Source organism: Abrus precatorius, unplaced genomic scaffold, assembly GCF_003935025.1.
Source record: "Abrus precatorius isolate BTA unplaced genomic scaffold, Abrus_2018 Scaffold10, whole genome shotgun sequence".
NCBI lineage: Eukaryota > Viridiplantae > Streptophyta > Magnoliopsida > Fabales > Fabaceae > Abrus > Abrus precatorius.
The window spans coordinates 15,111,914-15,136,506 of NW_020874292.1; the positions used below are offsets into that span (position 1 = coordinate 15,111,914).

The window sequence follows — 24,593 nt, forward strand, 5'->3', positions numbered from 1 at the left end:
ATTCGCTGTTAGGAACACTGACATCTTGATCATGTTGGAACCCATCTGCACACAACACACAAAATACACCAACCAACAAACACACCAAACAGATGAAAGGAAAGAGAAAATGGTGAGTCATATAATTTAATTAAACTATGCAATGTGTATATGAGAAGACATTATACACTAGATATATACATATAATATTATTATATTTAAAGTAAAGACAGTGAGATCATTTGTAATATGAATGAAATGATGCATGATGCAGGCTAATTATTTTCTCTTCATTTAACAATCTCTTATGCAATGCATGGGAATCCTGTGTTCTTTCATCCAATTTGCATTAATTTCGAACATCAAGGCGATCGAAGGACTTCATTCCTTACTATCACATCCAGCATATTTGAAATTGAAAACATTTGTTATTTCTACGCCTCAAGGATGCCATTCAGGAATGGGCCTACTGTAATCCTGATAACGGGTGTTCATGTCAGGTTTGACAAGGGTTTGCTGGCGATGTGACCCAGTCACAGTGAGCTACTCTGCGCTATTGGGTCATCCCCCTCTTTGCCATTCCTAAGGCTCATCATTGAACCTAACACAAAGCACTCCACAGCTGTGTCAACTGTCATCTTAATTTCTTTCTTGTTTATCTTCGAGCATGATCCATGATTACACGATGCATGTACTCTTTTAATCCTTTACAATTTATTTCAAAATTTAATTCAGTCAATACAACAAATACCTATCACACTTTATTCTTCCTGGGAGGTATTTACGATTAGTCTCCTCTCATTACTCTCACATTGTAGCTTCTTTGATTTATGGAATTTGAATTCTAAAGTTCTAAGTGTCAAGGGAACTTGTTAGCTGCACTCTCCATTATTTAATTTCTATTCATTCCTATCTATTAATGTTTATTAACCCAAAAATTGTCTATGCTGAAATTATTTACTAATAGGTTGTTTTTCCTAAAGGTCCCCAGAATTGAGGTTTCCTAACAAGGGAATTTAGCTGGTTAACAAAATAAAAGTATGGTTGTCTAAATCTAAGTGTTTTATTGGTTTCTTTACTTCGCTCTTGTCTCTCTTTTCATTCCTAACTTAATAATTCATGTTATATGTGTATATTTGGTCTTGATCCTGCTGGACGTTTTAAATCAGCTTACTAGCATATATATACATATAAGGTTTACTTGTCATCCATGTGTCTATGATTATGCTCTAGTAGGAATTCTTTACCCTTATTCCTATTGTTTGATTAGATTGTTACGCATTGATATTAAGTTTCCTAAAACTAAGTCAATGTGAGTAGTTGTCGAAAAGGGTATTAAGGCTGTACAAGTTATAAGGTTTTTCTAGCATTTACAATTTCTATTCATTATGCAGTATTATAGATTCATTGTGTGTATACTTTTTATGTTAGTAGCTAATCTTATGTGTCATATGCAGGGGAAAGTGGGAATAAATAGCATCTTTGGTTCACAGTTTTTACACTAGCTCTATTACTTGACACGTCTTCATACAAAATCATTTAATTGTACTCACTAAATAGTTCCTTCATGAAATAGAGAAAACATATATAAGTTTTTACAAGTATCTACACTATTATCCTTTTACATAATGACAGAGATATTGCATCGCAATTCTTCACAATCAAAGGGCTAATATCGTCCAGTACCACAATAATTACTAATGTAGCAAAAGTGAACTAATAGTCGAGTTACGTATTATGCAGGATAAGGTGCAAATCATCTAACCCTTTTGGTTAGTCTCAGCTCTATCTCCCTCAACACACACACCTCACACAAAGCATTTAGCACTAAGATAGAACACTTAAATGTATTTAAAAAAAAAATAGAGTTGCCTATCAAACACACATAACATCCCACACATTAAACACATACAATATAAAATACGGTCATCTGATATCCTTATCAAAATTTCGTTCAGTTATTTGACATGTATATGCTTTGAACGAAACATCCTACATTTCAACCTTTACATGCAAAAGCTAAAGAAAGTTGTCCAACATTTTTATGATCCCGATTCAAGTTTTTCATGTCAAACAATTACCGTCATTCATCATTTCACAAGAAACAAATTTTCAATCACATGCGAACAGAGACTTTACAATATATCAAGCAATATGGACTTCCTCTTTACATTGGTATTGAAGAACCGATGATAAGGAAAGGAATAGAGATTCTCAATGATAAAACTCTGCTGCATGATGATGGTGAATACTTTAGAATAGGAGTAGAAGAAATGAGAAAGGAACATTAAAGGGTAGAAATGTAGAACCGGCAAATGGGCTTACCTTAACAAAGTTTTTGGCCCTTTTTCCTAGTTGAAGGGTGGATAGAAAGAGAATGATAAGGAAGATAGGGAGATGTGCAAGTGTTGAGTCTAAAGCCAGTGGACTAAAACAGAGAAAACTTTAAGTTGTTCCCCTTTTAGATGACGAGATTCTTCTTAAAACGAACAAAGAAAAGTATGTGAGTTACTTCTTGTTCTCCCTCTGTAAGCATTTATTTGGAAGGGTTGTAATGTGATTGCTCATAAGGTTGATATGATCATTAAACAAAGTCATTCATCTTTTCCAAGGCCACTTAGCTGACGTGAGAGGCAAAGGGAGTTGTTGGTTATTAATGCTGAAGTGAAATTTCGACAATTTGGTCTTTTTCTAGATTGAAGTGAAGTACTTTGTAGCAGCAAAGCAAGAGGAGATAGTGGACATGTTATGATGATTGGAAAGATGGTTCTAATTCATATCTATATGTTGTCATATCCACGAAGCAAGGTGGCAAATCTTCATTCCCTTTTTAGAAGCATGCATGTACATGCTCGTGTCATTTTAAGAAGGTGCCACTGCCCCCTTTGCATGCAGTTTGAAATGGAACTTTACGAGCTCCCTTTGTGTCGCAACATGTATTAGATAAGTTGAGGGAATGAGTTAGCCTTTGAGGTTTTAAGCCCAGGGTTTGGTAGGTAGGGAAAGTGTACGTGGGATTTCAATAGCAATGCCACCATTTTCATTTCATATATCTAGCAAATGGTCTTGAGGTTTAGGAAAAAATTAAGGGGAGGAGGAAATAATATAGCTACATATTATGTCCTAAAAACGTATATGCATGTATATGGGGAAATTAAATTAAGGCTACGCAAGGAAGGATAAAAATGTCATGCTAGAGTTTGGGAAATTTGGTTTAACCCTCCTAAGTAAGTTTGGGCTATTAACAAATATGGAAAGAAAATAATTTAATTAGAACATATTTCAATTTCTCATATAATATAAAATGGGAAAATTTCGCACTCAAATCTATGCCCTAAATGAAGAGTTCTAGAAGTAGAATGAGGAGATATGGAAGACTAAGGAGAGTACATAAAAGAAGAAGTGAGTCAAGAAAATGGAGATGAAGATAGAGAAAAAAGTGATATTGAGGATACAAAGGAAGTGCAGCAACAGGTGCAACAACGCATATGCAGATGCATGTATACTTCAAGCTTGTGAGAGCAAACAGCTCCACACCTCTTCTTCCTCCTCCACTAGCTTTAATACTACCAGTCTTTGACTTGATGTAACATTTCTACTCCTCTACTAATGATGATATTTCTACCAACGATGATCACGTTGAGTACTCATGATAAATATTATTATTTTATTTTTAAAATAATTTCTTTAAATGATTACTTCTTTAATTGTAATAACATTAATTTAATATTTTTAAATAATTTTAGATTTTAAATTAAAATTTTATAATTTTTTTTAATGTTTACAAATTATAATAATTAAGAATAACAAAAAATAATTATATACATAAAAAAATATAAAAATAAATGATATAAAAAAAATTTAAAAATCCGTTTATATTCATTTATCGACGATGATATTATATATCACTCTAACCCGTTTGTAACGGTAAAATCCTTCAGTAAACTTTTAGAAATCTATCTGTAATTTGTACGTTTTTAGCGGTGAATGGAGTTAAGTGAACATACAAAATTGCTCTTACCAAGGTCGAGAAAAGCAAGCTCTAACTTCACCATTATGGTCTTGCAAATTTTGGATACGATATACAAGGATTTAAAATCAATTTGCACCTTATTTTCTTTCTAGAAGCCTACTTCCTCTCTCATATTTGTACCCCTTTCCTTTGCATATACATCCTTTTGAAATAAAGACCCTAAAACCAATAAACATTTACATTCTATTCTTGGTGACAAGGCTAAACCGAGGCGACCCACGTTCACGCAAACACTGTCACTCTTCTAAGGAAGCACGTTATACACCTCGTTTTTGAAGACGAAGATCTACATGAAGTTTTGAACTTTGAGGAGGGAGAGAACCAGGCGAAGATGTCACATAACTCAGCCAAAATTCAGACCAAAGTGAACTTTATTAAATATTTTATTATATTAGATAAAATAAATTAAAAATATGAAAATTAAACAAGTTCTTTACCTAAAAAATTTGCATATAGGGAAAGTGAACAAGCATTACCAGCCCACGTCAAACTAGTTATTTTACATTTACATCCACATTCACTCCATTTTCTATAGTCATGCTGCATTTCTACATTTCTGCACATATGTTCCTAATGCCAGCCAATACAATTTATTGTGTAGTTGATGAGTTTATTCATCATTAAAACATGTCACCATACATGGAGGCTATTATTCTCAATGCCAGTAAGTAGAAGATGGGCCCATGTTGGCATAGTGAAATGATAATTGAAGAGTGGTGTACACATACATAGATACATCCATTTGAATTATTGGATTGTATGTGCATGAGGATGATACAGTATTGTATCCACTTATCTGCAAGTGATAGTGACAGTGATATATGGGGACAAGTGATAGCATTATAACCCCACACCCACAAATACAAAGGAACTCACATGTGCTGTGCCGGACTCTATCAGGCAGGACCAACTAACCTAACCCAATCATCACTAACCCTTCCTCATTCCTCTCACAAACATTGCTCTTTCGTTGCCACATTGTGCCTCTCCTTTTCTGAAGAGAGCATCCCCCACCTTTATCATATTTTCTGTGCACTTTCAGATTCACCTCAATCAGTATCACAATTACCCTTCTTGTGTTTCTTTCATAAATTCATATATTTTTTATACATGAAAAGGAGCTTAAAGAAAGAGCTAAAATGATTGATGTAATGAAAGAGCTAAAAAGAAGAAATAATATTATAAAAATGCTGTTTAATGAATTGTAACTTGCAATGTATAAATTAGTTTATTCAATTAGAAATGTGAAAGTCATTATGAGAGAGAGAGAGGCTATAGTATCCAAAAAGCACATCCATTGTGTAACCAAGAAACAAGAATTTATGCTTAAAAAACTGCTGAGGTGCATGGCGTAGGGGGAAATGGCGCTTTACTTTATCTTTTACTTTTGAAGGCTGTGAATGAAATGGAAATTGGGATATTTTAGATCCAATCTTGGATTTGAAGTAAAGTGGCAGCAAATAAAATAAAGCTGAATGAGTTATTTATTCAGCTCTTTTTGCTTTTAGTGTTTGAGTCCAAAAGAGAAAGTAGTTGGTACGTTGATTCTCTGATATTCTAATAATAATAATAATTTAAGCAACTCGATCAGTGTTTTGCTCAAATGCGCTTCACGTCCATCGCCAGAATCATTTCATATGCGCTGCCCTGCTATTAGTTTGCTAATGAATCATTCCATTTAATAAACAGTATTTAATGTAATATATTTCTTAGAAAATAATGTTATCAATATATTTAATTATATATTTTTTTTATAAAAATTATTATTTATGAATTCTTATTATATGCTTTAAAATATATGTTAAAAGCAAAATTTTATATTGATTTGCTCCCTGGAACTCATCATACTACCACATATGTTTAACATTATCTTTCTATTGGTTACTAAACATTTATTCATTATGAACAATAGATTCATTTCAAAGTTATTCATAATCAAAGTGGTCTAAAAGTCGTGCACACATACACTTTTCACTTTTCTTATTAGTTTATTGGAAGTGTCTTGACACCCTATATAGGTATTAAATACAATTCATTAAGAATGAGCATAAATTGAGTTTACACAAAATTAATTAATATTCATTTTAAATTTAATTATATGAATTGTCATTTAAACAACCTATTTTATAATTTTCAAAATCAGTTGAAAATTGGTTTTAAAATTAGTTTTAAATTCAGTAAAATATACTATAAATATTTTCTATACTATTATTAAATTATTATATATAGAATGGATAAGTGAGTGCAACAAAAAAGTATATAAAAATATTTTAATCTTTGTCAAAATTTTAGTTTTCATTCAAATAAAGATGGCCAAATACTTCTCTCTCCCATCCTTCCCCTTACTAAACAACAGAGGTAATATATTTTTACTCTATTTCCATCTAGTTCATATTTTTTTATCACGTTAAAAAGCATATCAAGACCAAGGGTTTAGTATAAGTTTAGTAATAGATTATACTTTGAAGAAATAATTATTTATTATTTTGTAAAATTTCTCCCAATAAGTTAATAAAAGTAAATCATTTTTCTTGAAAATAAATTAAGCATGTAATACTTACCCTCACTTAATTTGACCTCGATAATTAAATCAAAATTTTATTTCTTTTCTTCAGTCAAGGTAGTTTGATTTACATGCCCAAACTCTATATCACTCCTATCTCCACCATTTTAAAGTTGAAACTTTCTTTGCTTGTCAAATTTTTTTATCACTTTTTACATATAAGTTTAGTAACTTGTAAAATGTATAAGAATTTTATTTTAAAAAATGTATATATAATTTAATAATTAAAAATATAATTTTATAAATATTGAAATATGTAACAATTAAGAATTTTTTTGTATGATTATAAAATCAATCAAAATATAATACATTAATAAAGATTAGATAATTATAATGTATATCTTAACAAAAGTGTAATTTACATATATAATATAATGTTAAAAAGATGTAAATATCAAAATATTATATGCACTTACTATAATAAATAGAAAGAGTAAAATTAATTTGTAATAATTAATTAAAGAAAGGAACGTGAAATAAAGTATTTGAAAAAAAATATGAATTTTGAAATAAAAAAGTAATAAACTTTGAAATTTGCAATAAAAAATGTTTTTTAAACGAATTTACAGATTTGTAATTTTTTAAATTTTTGACTGAGAGTACGGTAAATAATAAGTTAAGTATTATGAATTTTATAAATATAAATATTTATGAGAAAATTAAAATTTAAATCAGATGATAAGAAAATTTTATAAATTTAAACAAATTATTTATAGGAAATTTGAAAGTTTTGTATAAGGTAATAAGTAATTTTTTATAAATATAAAAATAGGTATTCATGAAAATTTTAAAATTTTATAAAAATGAATAAAGACAATTTAAGTAAAAAATTTGATCTCCAAGATTTAAAAAGAAATTAATAAAGAGATGAGACGAGTAAAAAGTAAAAGTATTAAAGATTGCAATTAACATCAATTCACATGTCTTTTTTAATTAATTTTAATCTTAAAGTATCTTTAGAAATTATATCAAATAAAAATAAATTTAAGAGTTGATATTTTTCTTCAATCTTAATTTAAATTTAAATTTTTTAGTTTAACCTTATTTAATAATAATATTTACTTTTTTTAAAAATTTATTAAATTTAAAAATATTCTATTGAATAATACCCTTGTCCTGCAAGACAGGAAAATCACGGGTAAAATTAATTTTATTTATTTAATTCTTTGATAGAAAAGTGGCCTTGTCATTTTAGTTCACTCAACAACTATTTTTAAATTTGGTTTTATAATTTGACTGGATTCTTTTGCTTACATGACACTATTTTATTAGATAATAAAAGAAAAAAATGTTAGTTGTAATTTTTTTGTTATATTTTTTATTCTAAAAATTACTTCAATTTTAAGATCTTGAATTTCATTTATCTTACACAATCATGACCTGAATCTAGGAAGAGAATATATATTTTTTATTTGAATTTACTATTATATTTTCACTTTAGATAACTCCATTTCTTATAATTAACAACATTTCCATTAAATTTTATAATTAGAGTTAGACCATTAATCGTTTATTAAATTATTAAATAATCTAACAGAAAATTCTGAAAAGAGAAACAAAGAAAATCCAAAGCCATTGAGGCTGTCGTACCACTTATTCTATTAAAATAAAAAATAAAGAAATGAGAAAGCGACCAAACTTTGCCTCAACATATTCTCATGTGATTGGCTTCAAACATATTATTGGTGACTTCAGCTTTCATTTTTAATGAACTTTGGCACTCTTTCATTTATTTTTTGTCCACTAAATCGATCGCGTAAACATCTTATATAGACACACATACTGTACATCCACACCTTCCTATGCATTTAAATTTCTAAGTTGGTTCTTCGTATATCCTTTTTATTCAATATAAAGTGGGTTGCACACTTATCCTAAAAGGGTATGTGAGTATAATAATATGATTATTAGTAAATTATACTACAGTATTACATTTTAAAGTTGTAAATTTAAGAGATGAAATCTATTTTATTTCACTTATTTTAATGTAAGCAAATTCAAGAATCAACCAACTACTCGTGTTTTTAAAGTTAACTGTAGTATAATTAGCACATCCTTTTACAATTTTAAGAGAGAAATAACTATTTGGATTGGTGCAGAGCATACTCAAGGGCATTTGGAAGGGTGATGGTGTGGGCTAAGGAGAATAGAAGGTGAAGCATTATGTCACATCCTGTATTTGGTATTTTGTTGATTGCATAATTAGTACCAAAAATGACATTTGAATATTTGAATAATTTATAAGACAAGTAATAGAGTCAGGAGTGCATCCATAGCACATGCAGGTTGATGAGAATTGTAGAGTGAAAGTTGCCAAATACTTTATAATAATGATTAATTGGGTCAGGTGTGTGTGATGAGAAGACTCCTAAGAAACCGGAATTTTTCCAATCCACATATTGTTGAGTCATTCTAGTTTGGATTTTGTGGCCTTTTTCTTAGCTGTTGTGGGAGAAACAAACACAACTTGTCACCATTTTGTAGCTTAAAGAAAAGGATCTTATAAATCTGTGGTCCTATGCAACACATTCTCTTTTGAAAACAAACACACACACCCCTTCTTTTGGAAACCAAGGAATAAATATAAGAAAAATACTTACCAACATTTTTAGTGTTGCTCAGTTAAAATTGAAGTTTTACTTTGATAACATATATTAATAATATTTAATACTTTAGACACGGGTAGATAGGATAGAATAATGATATTTTTGTTCTTAGTTAAATATTTGTTGAGCCACACAAATATGATTTATTTATTGTATTATTTATTTTATCTTATTAGACTAGTGTAACTGTCATAAAAGATGACTTGGTTAGAAGAGTAAAAAATATATAGCAATTATCTTCCTTCAAATACCCTTAATTTGTTCTATTATCTCTCTCTCATCTCTATGTTATATATTTTAAAAATATATTAAAATTTTAAAAAATATATTATATTATTTTATATATTTAAAAATATTTTAAATTATTTATATATTTTCTATAAATTAAAAATAAATAACTTAAAAAAAATAATTTAATAAATATAGACAAAAAGATAAATTTATTATTTTTTACATATTTATGTCACATTCTTCTATTTATTAAATTTATACCAAACATTAAATATAATAAAAGTTTATCATGTTTTTATTATATCATACTCTTATTCTATATACTTGCTATATATTTTGATCTTAAAACAAGAGACCTGAGTTCTATTCCAAGTATAATAATAGAATTGCTTTTTAAAATAGTTGCATAATTGGATGCACATGGAAATACAAGTCTAGCATGGATGGGGTGTAATGTGCCCCTAATGGATATGCCAAGACTGAGAAACACATGCCATTTTATTGGTGGCAGAAGCTCGAGGGAAAATGGTGGTTGGGTTACAGCATTGTTCAACTGTCATTGCCAACTACTCACATGAAAGTGAAGATTGTAACAGTGATATTGAAGATATTCGAAAATAAAATTATGGGACTTGATAGCCAAACACTGCCTTCTCTTTGGGCCTATAATCCGAGTGCAATACCTACTACTTTTATTCATAATAAAAGCTTTAACATGATGAATGCACTTCTTGGCTCTTGCTTTCTTGCTTTCTTGCTTTGCTTCTTGAACATGTCAACATGAATATATGACATGGACCTGTTGCTTAATTGAATAAAAGGCAATATAAACCCCCTTTTATTATTCCATTTTCTGGTTAAAACTGACCAATAAGTTAATTTGTCAGATAGCATAACAACTCTGCAGTATCTCCGACAGCCACATAGGTTAGTACATGTATGACAACTCAGACCATGTTCTTGTTCAACTTTTATTTTTTGTGTCCAACAACTTATGACTTCCAACAAGAGTTTTCTACTTTTCTTCCTCAACATAGCGGTTGGTTCAATGCAGTCAATAAAAGCCGACCACCATGTTCACTGTAATCGCTTGTGTAAACCTTGTTTAGTGCTTGGATGATGAATCTTAGATCCATTTTTGCACACAGTTATCCAATTCTATCTTAAAATTATTTTATCGTGTCATATACCCTTATTTTTAAAATAAAGTTATTTATTTATGTAAAATATATATTAATTTTATAATATATATATATATTCACATAAATTCGATTTGAAGTAGATTAGATTATTTTTTAAAATGGGATTCAAATCTAATTCAATCCAATAAAATTTTTTCAATTTTTGTGGTTTTCAGTTTGTTTGATTTTCTGTTAAGTTATTAATTTTACGATTTGATTTTTGCTGTTTGCATTGGATAATATAACCATGTAAAGCATAAGTTTACATCTAATAAATTCTGTATATTTTAAAATCAGTTTCTTTTTTTTTTCAGAAATTGAAACAAACTGGCTCTAAATCATACTCTCTATTTTGTCTTATTATGTAATAGGAACTACATATATTTTTCTTAAATAAAAAAATGTTTTAAACAAATGTTCTAAGAACTAGAATAATATTACTAAAATTTCTCCTCTATACTTACCTAATATTTTAAAATAAAGTTATCTTATTAAATCAAATACAGATCATGTGATGTTTTACACTAGCTGCCTCGTGTAGTCCTTGTGAATTGCACCAAAGCGTGCGATCAATTTAAATGTTCATCAACACGATCCATGCAAGCCGAAACAACTGATACAACTTCCTCGAATTGTGCCAGTCATGGTCTAATCCATATAAAGGCATTTTATATTTTATAATCCAGGCTTAAATATACTTATATTTTCTTTAAATATTGTAACCTTCATTTAACCTTTAGTTTAAAAAAGATGTAGACAATATGAACATTTTTATTTCGTTTCCCAAGCACCTTCCCATTAAGACTCCCCATTCGTTTTATCCATTTTTCATTCTTTGATTTTCTGTTTGTTTCCTTAAACATCACAGTTCTTTTAAAAATGAACCAAATGAAAAAACTCGTATACTATGTTATGGTTCAAAAGACAGGTGGGAAAGAGATTCCAACGAGAGGAGAGTTTAAATAATATAATAATAACGTTATTATACTCCTCTTATAAGTATTAATGGTGATGAAAAGAAATAAGTAAAACGTAATTTCATAATGACTAAATTTCCTAAAGTTCCTCTCCTCCAAAACTAAATTGAAATAGAATAAATTTTATAATGACTAAATTACAACTTTTTGAAAAAGCAAGGCTAGCGAGAAACTTATCATATTTAGAGTAATCAAAATCACATTTAAGCCTAAATTTATGTGATATTATGATAGTAACTTTCAAAATTTCTATCTATTGAACAAAACAGCTCATGACCAAGGCAGAAATGAGTTTAACACACAATACAGTGTGTGCACTACCCTGAAGTAGGTTTTAATCACAGTAGAACTATATGCGGCTTAACAGCAGCTATATACCTAACTGATATATTTTAGACACCTGACCAACCAAAACTCAACAGAGGTAAGAACTACGCACTGCTTGTATCAACACGAATGAGAATTGTCTTAACATTTTTCATTGTGCATTGTTCTGTTAGCAGTTGGCTCCCTACCTGGTGATGAGTGCCTAGCTAGCATTTTGGCTGTTTTAACAGCTTCAATGACTTTACGGTAGTAACCCCAAGATGGATTTGTTTCTCTTATGGGCCTTTGACCAAATGGATTTGCTGACACGTACTCTTGAACATTATCAGCCATAGCCAGCCCTTCTAGATAAACCCGAAGATCACCTTCTGGTCCTGTGAACAGAAATGGAAGGCTTAACATGAATTGTTAAGGCAAATAAAGATAATTAGAGGCACATCAATTTGCTTAAAGCATTTGATATTTGCAAAGAAATACGGGTGTAAGAAAGAAGAGGAAGAGAAACAGAAAACATCTCACCTAATGACGAGTCTGTGGTGTCGTAGTACCGGTAAGAATAAGGAAATATTGCTGTATGCCTCTGAAAATAAATTGATTATGGGAGTGACAATAGGAGGAAAAGTTATATAACACAAGAAAGTGAGGCTAATTGCATAAAAATAAAACAAAAAAGAAGCTTACAGGATTCACTAGTGCTTTGTATGGAGAGTCATCCAATAATAATGTGTTTGACTCATTAAACTCTCCCTTCTCCCATGGTAAACCAGGTTCCGATTTTTCCCACAACTTTACAAGTTCCTTCAAAACCAGCGGCTTGTTTCTATTCTCAACAGTGGTGAATTCAGTAATAGTACAGTGGGACTGATTCTACATAAAAGATTATCTAAAGATTAATAGTGTCTAGAGAAATTCCAAGTAGGAATGAACTTCTACCGCTAACCGTTTACAAGTTATAACTGCATCTTTAATGATGCTATGAATAACAAACTAATTTACTAAAATGCAATTATAGTTTATAACATCAAACCATTTCCATTTTGTCCAAACTGAAATCTCTGTCTGTGTCTGTGTCTGTCTGTCTCTCTCTCTCTCTCTACACACACACACACAATTGAAACTAATGACAACTAGAATTACAAGGCTGGTTCTGTTTGGTAATGATAATAAAAAAGCATTCAATTGATGGTGTGGAAAATCCTGCAGAAGGCATAAAAGTCAATTAGGAAGCAGAAGTATAACAAGTTTTATTGCAGGGACATGATATATTAACTGAGAAAAATTTTCCAGTATGCAATATTTTACTGATCACCAAGATTTCCCTTCATTCAAATGCAAGGAATGAACACAAACTAAACTCAATACCCATTCAACATCTGGCGTAAACAAAAGGCCAGCCATTTAGAGTAAAAATGTTAATACAGTGCAATTAGACAAAAAATGTAACTTAATAGGCTAATACCTAAAATTACGTTGAGGAAAAGAAATCATTCGTAGCAGACTAATATAGCTAAACAAAAGCCCCTAAAAATTATGCTAAAAGCTACAGAAGATTTAGAACAGATTACCCAACAAAAGAGCAGTTTTGATGCAGATTTCCCAATTAGAAATTCAATTGCTTCATCAACATTCCTCCTGCCAATAAATACGAGCAACAAAGCACAATAATAAATGTATAATGCTCATTTTGTGATACCGAAATGTAAACCAACTAATCCATTATTGCATCTTAAACTGAAGTCAAACTAAAACAAAAGCAATGAGATAATTTTAGTCGCAGATTGGCAAATACTTGGCTCTAGATGACCAAATCCCCACATGAAATTTGTCAAAGCAAAACTGTAGAAAATCATCACAAAAGGGCCTCTTGTAAACTGCAAAAGGCAAAAGTAATATCTGTCAAATCAACGAAGATAAAGATATGAAATCTATGGAATGAGGAAACACAATATTTGATCAGGTCACCTTTTCTCCTTTTAAGCCAAAAATCTGGCTCTGGTTCTGGTCCATATCTTCTACCAGTATCACTGACAAAATCAGCAAGAAGTCCATTCACATCAAGTATGAGAAGTTTATTCTTTGTGTTGCTGGCAACAGTTCTGTCCAGTAAGAATTGTGAAATCTTTGAATGACCATCTTTTACTTTGACTGAGCTTAAATCAGAAACATCACCTGCACAACACAGATCATTTCTTGTAATTTCAGTATGATCTAGCTGTCCACCACTTGTTTCAAGTTGCTCCCCAGGGGCAGGGATGTCTACTACAGAAGATGTAGTCATAAATCTTTGCTCACAAGTGTTGTCTGTTCTCAAATTCATTTCCTCAGTTGCAGCTCCACTTTGATAGGTAACTTCATCATTCGAAAGTTTTGTTTCTCTATCCATCAAGCCAACTGTCAATGGTCCATCAGAAAATTTATATGAATCATCCCCGTGATGGTCCTGCATAGTTGGTTCATTGTTACAATTTTCAAGACTTGGGTGGCCACTGCTTCTCCTACAATTGGAATTAACTGGTTTTCTCCTTGAATAGGTCTTAACACACTGTTTTTTATCAGATATGTCATAAACTGCTGGGTAGTGATAATTTTTCCTCACCAGACTTGTATTTTTTACAATACCATTCTTATCCTCAGGGTTGGAACTGTTATCATTTATACCTTGCTCTATGTTCAATTTCACAACTTCTAACACACTCTCCTTTGCAAAATGCTCAGGATTTGTTACAACTGAATCATGGTTGCAGCTTCCTTTTTGAACGTCACACTGTCCACAGCTGTTTCCTGCAGTCTTATTGATCATATTCTGCTCGTTTTCTTCATGATGTCCTTGACAAATACCCTCGTCCACACAAGATTGTCTTGCTACTGAATCAATTAAAACACATTGAATTGGATGTTCTGAAGGCATATCCAAACCAGATGTGGAAGATCTTGATGAAAAAGTATTTTCTGGTGCACTGCAATCATTAACATTGCTTTCAACAGCATTATGCTCTGTTTTCTTCCGTTTGCTCTCTCCATTTTTCTTTGTTGAATCACACACTACAATTGTTTGGCAACTTAACAAACTAGGCAAAGCTGCGGACTCACGTAATGGGTGCTTTATAGTCACACCCGCCTCTGATGCAGAATTATCGATTGAAAAATCAGGACCTTCATGCTCAACAACGTTACCTTGTTTCTTCTTTCTTACCATTTTCTGCTTTTGGTCTGTACTAGTTAAAGAATCTCCCAAACTGGTTACTGGTGGAGGCCCCATGTGCAACTCATTTACAACATCCGTCAATCCCGAATCTTCAAACGAAAAATCGTTTCCTAAACTAGGAAATATGGAGAATATACAGATCCACTATCACAGCAATTGCGATAATTCAAGATCAACAGCACAAACACGTTTCTCTGTATCTACATACGTTGTACAGTATTATCACCAAGCACTAACACCTTTCTCCATATCTATGTATATTTTACAGGGATTTTAACTTCATGTGTCGAAATTTCCCAATTAGATCATTCCCGCGTCGATTGCTGTCAAATCAATACTTGTATTGATTGATGTATCTTGTTTCAGTCCCTTCCCCTAAAAAGTCTGCAAGAATAGTCACTGTAAACAAGAGATCTGCCCAAAATTGCCAAACTTCAGAACATGATATCAAGTCACTAAATATTACCCTAAATTGACCAATTCAAACCTTGAAACGAAATTTCAAAAGCCAAAACACGAATGACTAAGATAAATAGAAACTCAAAACAACACAAAATGAAGAAAATGCTTCCGAGTCCATAAACAATAATATACAACTCTCCTCTCTCAATGAGCTTCGGGCATTGATCACAAGAATACATTTCTTTTCTTCATTTTATTTTTTGTTAAAAATAAATAAAGTCACTTGATTTCTTTCTGTTGAAAATGAAAATCAAGAGCACAGTATGGAAGAGGGTTCAGAGTCGTTTCAGATTTTAACCAGCAAAAGTAAAAAGAAGTAAATTAAAAAATAAAATTAAGAGCATAGAGATTGAAAAATTCATTGAGAGCCAAAGGAAGAACCTGGGTTGAGAGAGAGAGAGTGGCGTTTGAAGTTGAAACTACATAGCGGTTTTTGCAAATGAACGGTTTATTTTAGGGTTAGACCGCAAGTGTTAACCTCTTCTTGTTACCAAACAGCCACCAAATCGGCGTGTGGATTGGTATTTCTCAATTGCTTACAGCTGCCACTGATAGTAGAACATGGACTGGATATCATTTGATTTCTTTTTGTGCAAAGACAAGACTCAAAAGTAAGTCTTATAAAATGAAACAGATAAAGGAATGATCACAGAACATTGAATGGGTATTGTTTGAATAGATTAATCTATTTTTAAGACATTGTTTGTTGAAAATTATATTTATATGTGTTTAAAATTACGAGAAAAGTACATTAAAATTTTTTTTAAAATTTTCCCATTAAATTCTGAACTAATATTTTAAAATACCTTATAATATTTATCATACAATAATTAATATCATTTTTTGTTCATACTTATTTATTTGAACGATTTTTTTTATTTGCTGATGGAGGCAAAAGCTTACAATAATATTATTTTTATTAATATTTTTTGTTTATATAAAAATTTAAGTATAATAAATAAAATATCTATAAAATTTAAGAAATTTAAGAATTAAAAAAATGCTTGTTAATAATTTAAATATATATATAACTTTTTAATTAATTTTTAAAAATATTTTTAAAAAATACCTGGACAATTCTTTAACTAAATATACAAATAAAAGTATGATACTATATATGCTAATAATTTTTTGTTTCTTATTTTATAGAAGCAGTCTTCTTATGATTAGGACTCATGCCTATCTTAAAATTACCTTTAAAATTTGTATAAATAATTATCTCTTAAAAATTTATTATCTTGAAGTTATTGTGAATTTTTTATAAAAAAAATATTAAAAAAATATTAAAATACACAAATAGACCAAACAAGAAAATATTTACTCATATGAATCTATTTACTGTTGATAAATTCATATTTTATTATATTTTTAGCCTAATTTTTGTTAGTAAATAAGGAGTTAAATAGTAAATAAACTTGAAAATATCATAAAAATTGTATTAATATTCATAATTGCATAAATAGTTTAGAATTTTAAATTTTATTCTACTTTTGGACAATTTTGCTTAAAAAGACTTAACTTTATGCAAAACCTCAAGTTGAAGATGTCTAAGTTGAAGATTGAACTAAGGAAGTAGAGGAAGTGAACTTAAAAGATGAAAAATCAAGTATTAAGTGTTGAGAGTAGCCACGTACAAAATTGAGTGTCCACTTTAAGTGCTGAGAGTAATCACGCACAGAAGAGAGTGTCCACTCTAAATGCTGAAAGTAGCCACTCAATGTTGCGCATGGACACTCTGGCCACTTAAAGTAGCCATGCACAAGGCTTATTTGCACATAATACATGCGCGTGACACTCTAAGTGCCGAGAGTGTCTGTCTATGCAAAATAATAGAATTTTGAAAATCACTTCTAATTGTCAACTTTGGATGATTTGAGCTCCTATTTCAGTTGTAGAAGCTTCTAGAAGAACTTTCATGCTATAATCCTTAGAGATTAAAGTGTGGAAGTGGAAAAGGCGAGAAAAATATTATAAAAAGAAGTTAAGAGTTCAAAATTGGAAGTCTTTTGCCATTTTTGTTTTCTTTTCATTTCCACACCTTAGGAGAGTTAGAGAGGATGATTGAGGGCGACTTCCAAGCTCTGGACTTTGAGGATTAGGCTGGGGAATAGATTTATGAAGAAATTCTACAGCTCCTCTTCTTCTACTCTTTCTCTCTCTTTTTCTTTTAGGAACATGTTCTGATTTCTTTTTGTTAGGGGTCCATGGATCCAGATTTGATATTGTGATGTAATTTTGGATCTGGACCTTGAAGTTTTGATTGAATTGAGTATGTGATTTTGTTCTTAATGCAGTTGTGAATTAATCCTTCATTCAATTGAACCTAAAGGAATCTTCATCAATGGAGATTAAGTTTATTTCTCAGATCTGAATCATATGCCTAAGTTATTGAGATCTTAGGAATAAGTATCATAATCTAGTAATCCTACAATTTTCAGAACTTAATGCAATATTTGATTGAATTTCACCAAGGAATTAGGGAGGTTTAATTAGGTATTAGGATAAATGAGGCAAGGAATTGTCATTTGGTTAAAGAAGTGAAATTGATTATTAATCAATTAGAATTCTTAAGAGTCCAGAACATGATTACATTGCAATTGAAAGTCTGGTGAAGTGATTCCTAACTATTTTTCACATAGCATTTTAATACAAAATTTGTATTTCTATTTTGCTATATTTTTCATATTTCTGCACTTTATTGCTTTGTTTGTTAAATGATTGAAAACACTCCAAATTCGTTTGGGTCAACTAGTTATAGATTTGTGAAATAATAATTGATAGACCTAATCCTTGAGGACGATACTTGAGACTCACATTGATTTTCAAATTTTATTACTTGCTACAACTACCTAGTACACTTGTTAGTTAGTTCTCCAATTTATGTGACAAGTTTTTAGAACTGTTGTCGAGGATTATGTACTTTCAATATCATTAGTAGCAGAAAGATAGTTAGATTGAGCATTTTTGTTGTTGTTTTGCTTTCTAATTTTTTTGCATAATTTTTTTTTTTTGCATATTGTGAAGTTTTCTGCATATATATATATAGATATATATTGTGTTGTTGATTTTTGCATGAGTTATTTTGCATTTTTCTGCATAGCTGTTTAATTTTTCTCCATAATTTATTTTTGTTTCTGCGTTTTTTTTTTTGGGATAGATTTTGCATTTTTTGTTTGCTGCATAACTTTTCTGTATTCTTTTGCACTTTTCTGTATAATTTCATTTTACATTTGCTGCATAGTTGTAAATTTCATTTTGCATAATTTCTATGTTTTCTGCATGTTAAGTTTTGTAATTTTCTACATAATTTTAAAGTTCATTTTGCTTAGTTACTAATTTCATTTGAATTTTGTTTACTTCCTTTTTGTATGCAAAGAAAAATTAGAAAAATAAAGTGTTCTATTATTTGATGGTAACCAGCATGTATCAGAATTTCTATCAAAGCCAAGTTGTAAGAAGAAGAGCTTATGAAGCAGATGCTTTTGAAGCTTTGATTAATAATTTTCAAGCTAAAATTTTCCAAACTAACCCCATGGTGTGTGATTTTTACAGTGAAAAACATGTGCATGAAACCTATGATGTGGCTGCACCAGAATTTCAAGAAGAATTCAATTATGGAGGAAATTTTCAAAGACCTAAATCTACCTTTCCTCATATATATCAATATCAAGCTAACATGAGTCAGCCATATTATGATTGGAATCAACAAATGATTGCTGCAACAACACCATTCTTCAGTCCTTAATTTTCACAGCCTTGTTTTCAAGTATCATATTCTCAATCTCAAAGAGGACAACAGCCTTCAAAGACTCTTCCAAAAAGAAATAATGAACTTGAAGAAACTATGCTCCAATTCATGGAATTTACTCAGTTAAGTTTCAAGAATCAAGAGGCATCCATTGAGAAGATGAAGATGTAAATAGGACAAATTTTAGAACAATTGTTAAATAGGAATGATGAGAAATTTCCTAGCAACACCATTGTGAATCCAATAGAGCAATGCCAAGCTGCTTTCACAAGGAGTGAGCTGAAAATTTCAAGTCCTAAAGTTGGTGAGAAAAAGGAAGCATTAGATAAATATGAAGAAAACAAGATTCAAGATAAGCAACAAGAGAATTGCAAGGAAGAGCAGTTAACGATTTTAAAGAAAGAAGAACCAAAGGACTATAGCAAGACATAATCTGAAAAAAGAACCAAAAAGCGGTTGTTTGAAGATACTTGCAAGCCAATAGATGAAGCTAGATGCCAAAAGCTTCCATTTCCTCAAGGACTGCAGAATCCCAAGCAAGGAAAACAGAATGATGATTCTATACTAAGAGAGATCCTTGCTGCAGTAACATATCAAGACAATGAAAAGGAGGGAAATAAACTTAATGAGTATATCAAATTGCTGGAAGTCCCTCCACTTTTATTTTTTGCATGTTCTAAATTAAATGAAGAGCTGCAAGTTGGTGAGAAAAAGGAAAAACTTTAAAGATAGAGCAAGAGTCGCTATCATCAAAATCATCTCTTAGAATCAAAGATTAATAGGCGTTAAGCTAGTGACATTAAAAGAGCACTTTGTGAAAGGCAACTCACACTTCTTTCCCTTTAGATTTTGTTAATTTCTTGTTTTTTATTTCAGTTTTTACATGATCTAAATTTCTGGTTGTAGATAATAATTTTTTTTAGGAGTAAAAGTTTTAACCTATAGAGGAGTTTTCTGAGTTGGAGTGCTGAAACATCCATTTTTCTCAGCATCACCACATAGATACTTTAGGATTATTTCTCTGTTCCTTTCTAAATTTCTAACCTTTAAATTTTGATAGAATTTAGATTAATTTTAAATTTTGGTTAATTTTGAATTTTAGAATTCTGCATGATTGTGAATTTTTAGTATGATGGAGTAGTTAATTCTGAGTTTTCAAAGAATTGAATGTGTATAATTTGAGTTTTGATTTTGCAGGTGTTAATTCAAATAGAGAAGAATGAGACAAAGTGATGTAATTGTGTTTAAAAGAATGTTCATTAATTGAGTAATCATTTTGAGGAAGAAGAGTTGAGGCGCAGGGGCTATTTTCTGAAGTGTGATCATTTAAGTGAACACTTTAAGTGCATAAAGTGTCTATGCAAAAGTTCATTATTCCTGAATTTTGCAGCGAAGTTTTCAAGTGGACACTCTGACCACTTGAAGTGTCCACGCGCAAGAGCATCTGAAAAAAATTAAAAAGGAGGCGTCTGCGTGGCTACTCCAGGCGTTTAAAGTGTCCACGCGCAACTATGCGCTGCTACTCTCGCCACTTAAAGTGAAAAGACGCACCTGAGTGAAACTTTTATGTGGCTACTCTTGCCACTTAAAGTTACTACGCACACATTATATTTCATTTACATGACTCCAGCGTGTTCACTTTCCCCATTTAAAGTTTCTACCTAGTCTGCGTAGCTACTTAAAGTGCTAAGAGTGATAATGCAGAACCACAAAAACCTAAGCTCTCAAAACCCTAGCCCTAAAATTTGATTTTCTTACTTATCATTAGGTACATTTGTGTTGATTATCTACAGTACCATCACTTATAAGTAGGATTACATCATTATTGCACTCCAATTCCAGGTAATTCATCCTTTAATTTTGAATTTTCTGATTAGGGTTCTTGAAGGGGATGAATTGGGGAAAATTTGGGAATTTGGATTGAGGGTAAATTCTGTGAAATTGTTGATTCGAATAGGTAATTGAAGGGTGAGAGAGTTGATTCCCTACTGAAATTATCATTTTTAATTGAGATTCGACACTGAATTAGGATTTTCCACATGAACATGATGTTGTGTTTGGTATTTGAACATAAAGGTTATTCTCTACGAATTTTACTGTGATTAGACTGCATTGTGATGTTAGAAATTGTGTACATGCACTCTACATAATTCTGAAATAATTTTTGATAATTGTCTGTGCAGAAAAGGTTTTCATAGTGAATTTAGTGGGTGTTAATGTAAATTTTGGTTGCTGTAATGGATTGATTATGATGTTCTGAATTACTAGTTACTGTATTGCATTTCACTACTCTGAAATTCACATGTTTACCATTGAAATCTGATTGGAATATGGCCTGATCATAGAGCATTACATTACCACACTGTACATGATTGATTAAAATTTAAGTTAAACTTGAATGCTATTCTGCACTCTGTATTGCTGAAATTTGATGATTTGTACTTGATTGATGAATTGTTGATGATGCATACAGTCTGAGGACAACATATTCTCCATGTTTTGAGTTAGAAAAAATACTTAGTTTGCTGAAATATTTGTTGCAATTTTGATAAGTCTTGAAACTCATTCTTTCCACACTTTATTTGTGATTTCAGTTGAGATATGACAAGCACACCTAAAGGAAATCTTAGATCAAGGAGGCGCAGGTTTACAGGTGCCTCATTATCAAGGGCTGTACTTGATCATAATCCAAGAATCAAAAGCTTGAGTGATGACATTCATAAAATTAAAAATGACATTAAAAAAATTTTAAAGTAATAAAAGCAACATAAACCAATGGTGAGAACTAGAAGCTTGAGCGATGTTTGGACATGTCTTCCTTGTGTGACCAGGGGTATGATAATAAAAATAAATTTTTGTCTGACTTTGTTATTCTCTAATGTCCATATCTATTCTTATCCTATTGGACTTGAGTTGACCCTTTGAAGTTCTTTTCAGTTCTGGATTTGGACACAAAGTTGGGCCCGTGTAAGTTGGCTAATAGTCTTTGTGTCTAAGTTCTTCAAACTGACCTTCGTATACCTTATAAACTTATTGTAAGGTATACACGAGAGATATCTAGATGTCAAAGTTGTGGTGTGTGTGTAAGCATGAAGCAAGTACATGCGAGCATAGGATGTGAACTTTTTGGAACTTGCCACAATCACACAACATTTCATCAAATTGTACTGTAAATCTTCCTACGGGTCAAATTTCTATCGAATGTTGTGTTTCTTTGACTAAAAATCTAGTGCTTGTTCTGTCAAAGGTGGTGACTTTATAAGTGTTCGCCTTTGACTGTGCATCTTAAATTGCTTTAGTTGCAACCTCTGAGTACATATGTCCAGCATTAATCATTGCATCTACTTACCTACCACTCTCAATAAAGAACTTATTGTAACGGGTGTATGTTGCCATGACCATGGAGCAAATTGATTGACTCTGCTAGGTTTGTTGTCATGTGTTCCCAGCGTCGTCCGTTATCCTATGCTAGCGTCCATTTTTTCCTTGGGATGTTGTGCAACCATTTTGCAGCTTCAGGATTATTATCTTTTACTATGTTGTAATCGTAAAAGAATCTCAGTTCAGTAATCCTATATGCTGAAAAAAATATTACAAAATTAAATTAATATAACTAGTTAATCAATTGTATAAAATATTAATGATAATATAAAGTATGTAAAAAAATAAAATTACCTATATTGACGACATTTTTCTTCAGTGCAGTATTTTTGAATCGTCGCATGAAGTTTTTGTGCAATGTGTCTAATGCAATAGACATGGACAGAATTGTTTTCCATCCAACCACTTTTGTTTCTGGAGTATGCACTTCTTATGACCTTATGAAGATCCAAAATGAGGCATAATCCCTTTTGCGAGGTTATGTACCTTCTTAAGTTTCTAAAAAAAAAGAACCATGCATCGCTGGTTTCACCTTCAACCACAGCAAAGGCAATGAGAATTATGTTGTTGCAGCCGTCTTGCGTAACTGCCATTAATAAAGTCCTTTTGTATTTGGCATACAAAAATGTTCCATCCACTTGAACAATTGGTTTGCAGAAGAATAAACCATCAATGAATGGCTTGAAGGTCCAAAACAACCTTTTGAAGAACACATTATGCTCATCGACAAAGCCACCCTTGTATGCCGGTTGTGTACTCAATTTTCAGATGAAGCCCGAAACATAAAGTTGCATTGCAAGTAACTGTATAGGTAACTTATGGTATGACTCCTCCCAATTTCTGAAGATATTTTTAATGACATGTTGTTTCCCCAACCATCCCTTTCTATAGTTGATTGTGTAACCCATTGTGGACTTTATGTGGGCTAAGATGGTTGCGATGGGTGTGGATAGATTAGTCTTGATAATTTCATGAATTGTTTGACAAATCATGCGTGATCCCAACTTGTTATGATCCTGTGAAATGAGTGGGAAAACACATGTGTCCCTTCAAGCTTCATTATTTTCTAGTGTTTTTCTTTGATGCGCAATATAGCGTGACATCTCCAGGCACAATCGTTGTGAACGCATTCCATGACAAGCCTAGTTGTGCTTGACATCTTTACCTTGTAAGTGCAATGATTGACAATGTGAAATCTATTTATGACGTCTTGCACTTGTTCTTTTGTTAGGAAGCGCTGGCCAACAAATAATGTTTCAGGCGGATACACTACTATTTCACGATCAAGGACATGGCCAAACTCAGAGTCATGTTCTTGTATTTGACTGGGAAAGTCTAGAAAATATAGAGGTGGGTTGTATAATGGTAATGGTTGTGATGGTGAAATATTTGGGAGTGGGAGGGAGTCTTCTTCATCATCCTTCTATTGAGATAGAATTTCATCTTCGTCCTCGCTAAAAGGATCAAAGACTTCGATTGGGAGACCCACAACAACATGTTCTTCAATGGGGGTTTCTTCAAGAGGCTGAGAGGGTAAGATTTGCTCAAATGGTTGGAAGGGTATTTTATTAAGGTCTACGAATAGACTAGTTAAAAGTTGTATGTAGGTTTGAAGGTCATAATTTTTATCATATGTTAGAAAAGATGGATTTATGGTTTCATATATTTGGTAAGGTGAATGTGAAGGTGAAAGTTGTGGTGCCTGGATTACATTTGTAGCAAATGTAACATATAATTCTATACCTGATTGAAGTTGATTTGAATCGTGGATGTTGAACAGTGCCTCAACGTCTTCATCATCGTTCAACTCAGCACATGTGTAGTTGCTAAATTCCAGGCCAAGTCTAATTGAGTAGCAAAAATGTATGGTTGCCACCCTTTCATTTTCGTCTCGGTTGAG

General features: G+C 31.4%; 1 protein-coding gene across 8 annotated transcripts; it reads right to left on the reverse strand.

The window, feature by feature from the left end:
- Window positions 1-11,675: 11,675 nt before the first annotated feature.
- LOC113864558 lies at window positions 11,676-16,228 on the reverse strand. Of its 8 annotated transcripts, none has more exons than XM_027498454.1 (8): window positions 15,946-15,983; window positions 15,158-15,486; window positions 13,860-14,746; window positions 13,687-13,768; window positions 13,463-13,529; window positions 12,579-12,764; window positions 12,417-12,477; window positions 11,756-12,271 (listed from the first exon to the last, which is right to left on the reverse strand). In XM_027498454.1, exons 3-8 carry the CDS (start codon window positions 14,695-14,697, stop codon window positions 12,039-12,041), a joined length of 1,467 nt encoding a protein of 488 aa, XP_027354255.1. In that variant the 5' UTR covers window positions 14,698-14,746; window positions 15,158-15,486; window positions 15,946-15,983; the 3' UTR covers window positions 11,756-12,038. The 8 variants fall into 8 exon arrangements, 4 of the variants coding, with proteins under 4 accessions (XP_027354212.1, XP_027354229.1, XP_027354220.1 ...); XR_003504883.1 differs by adding an exon at window positions 12,925-13,094 and having other exon boundaries at window positions 11,780-12,291; window positions 13,860-15,486; window positions 15,946-16,154; XM_027498411.1 differs by having other exon boundaries at window positions 11,676-12,271; window positions 13,860-15,486; window positions 15,946-16,158.
- Window positions 16,229-24,593: the final 8,365 nt, after the last annotated feature.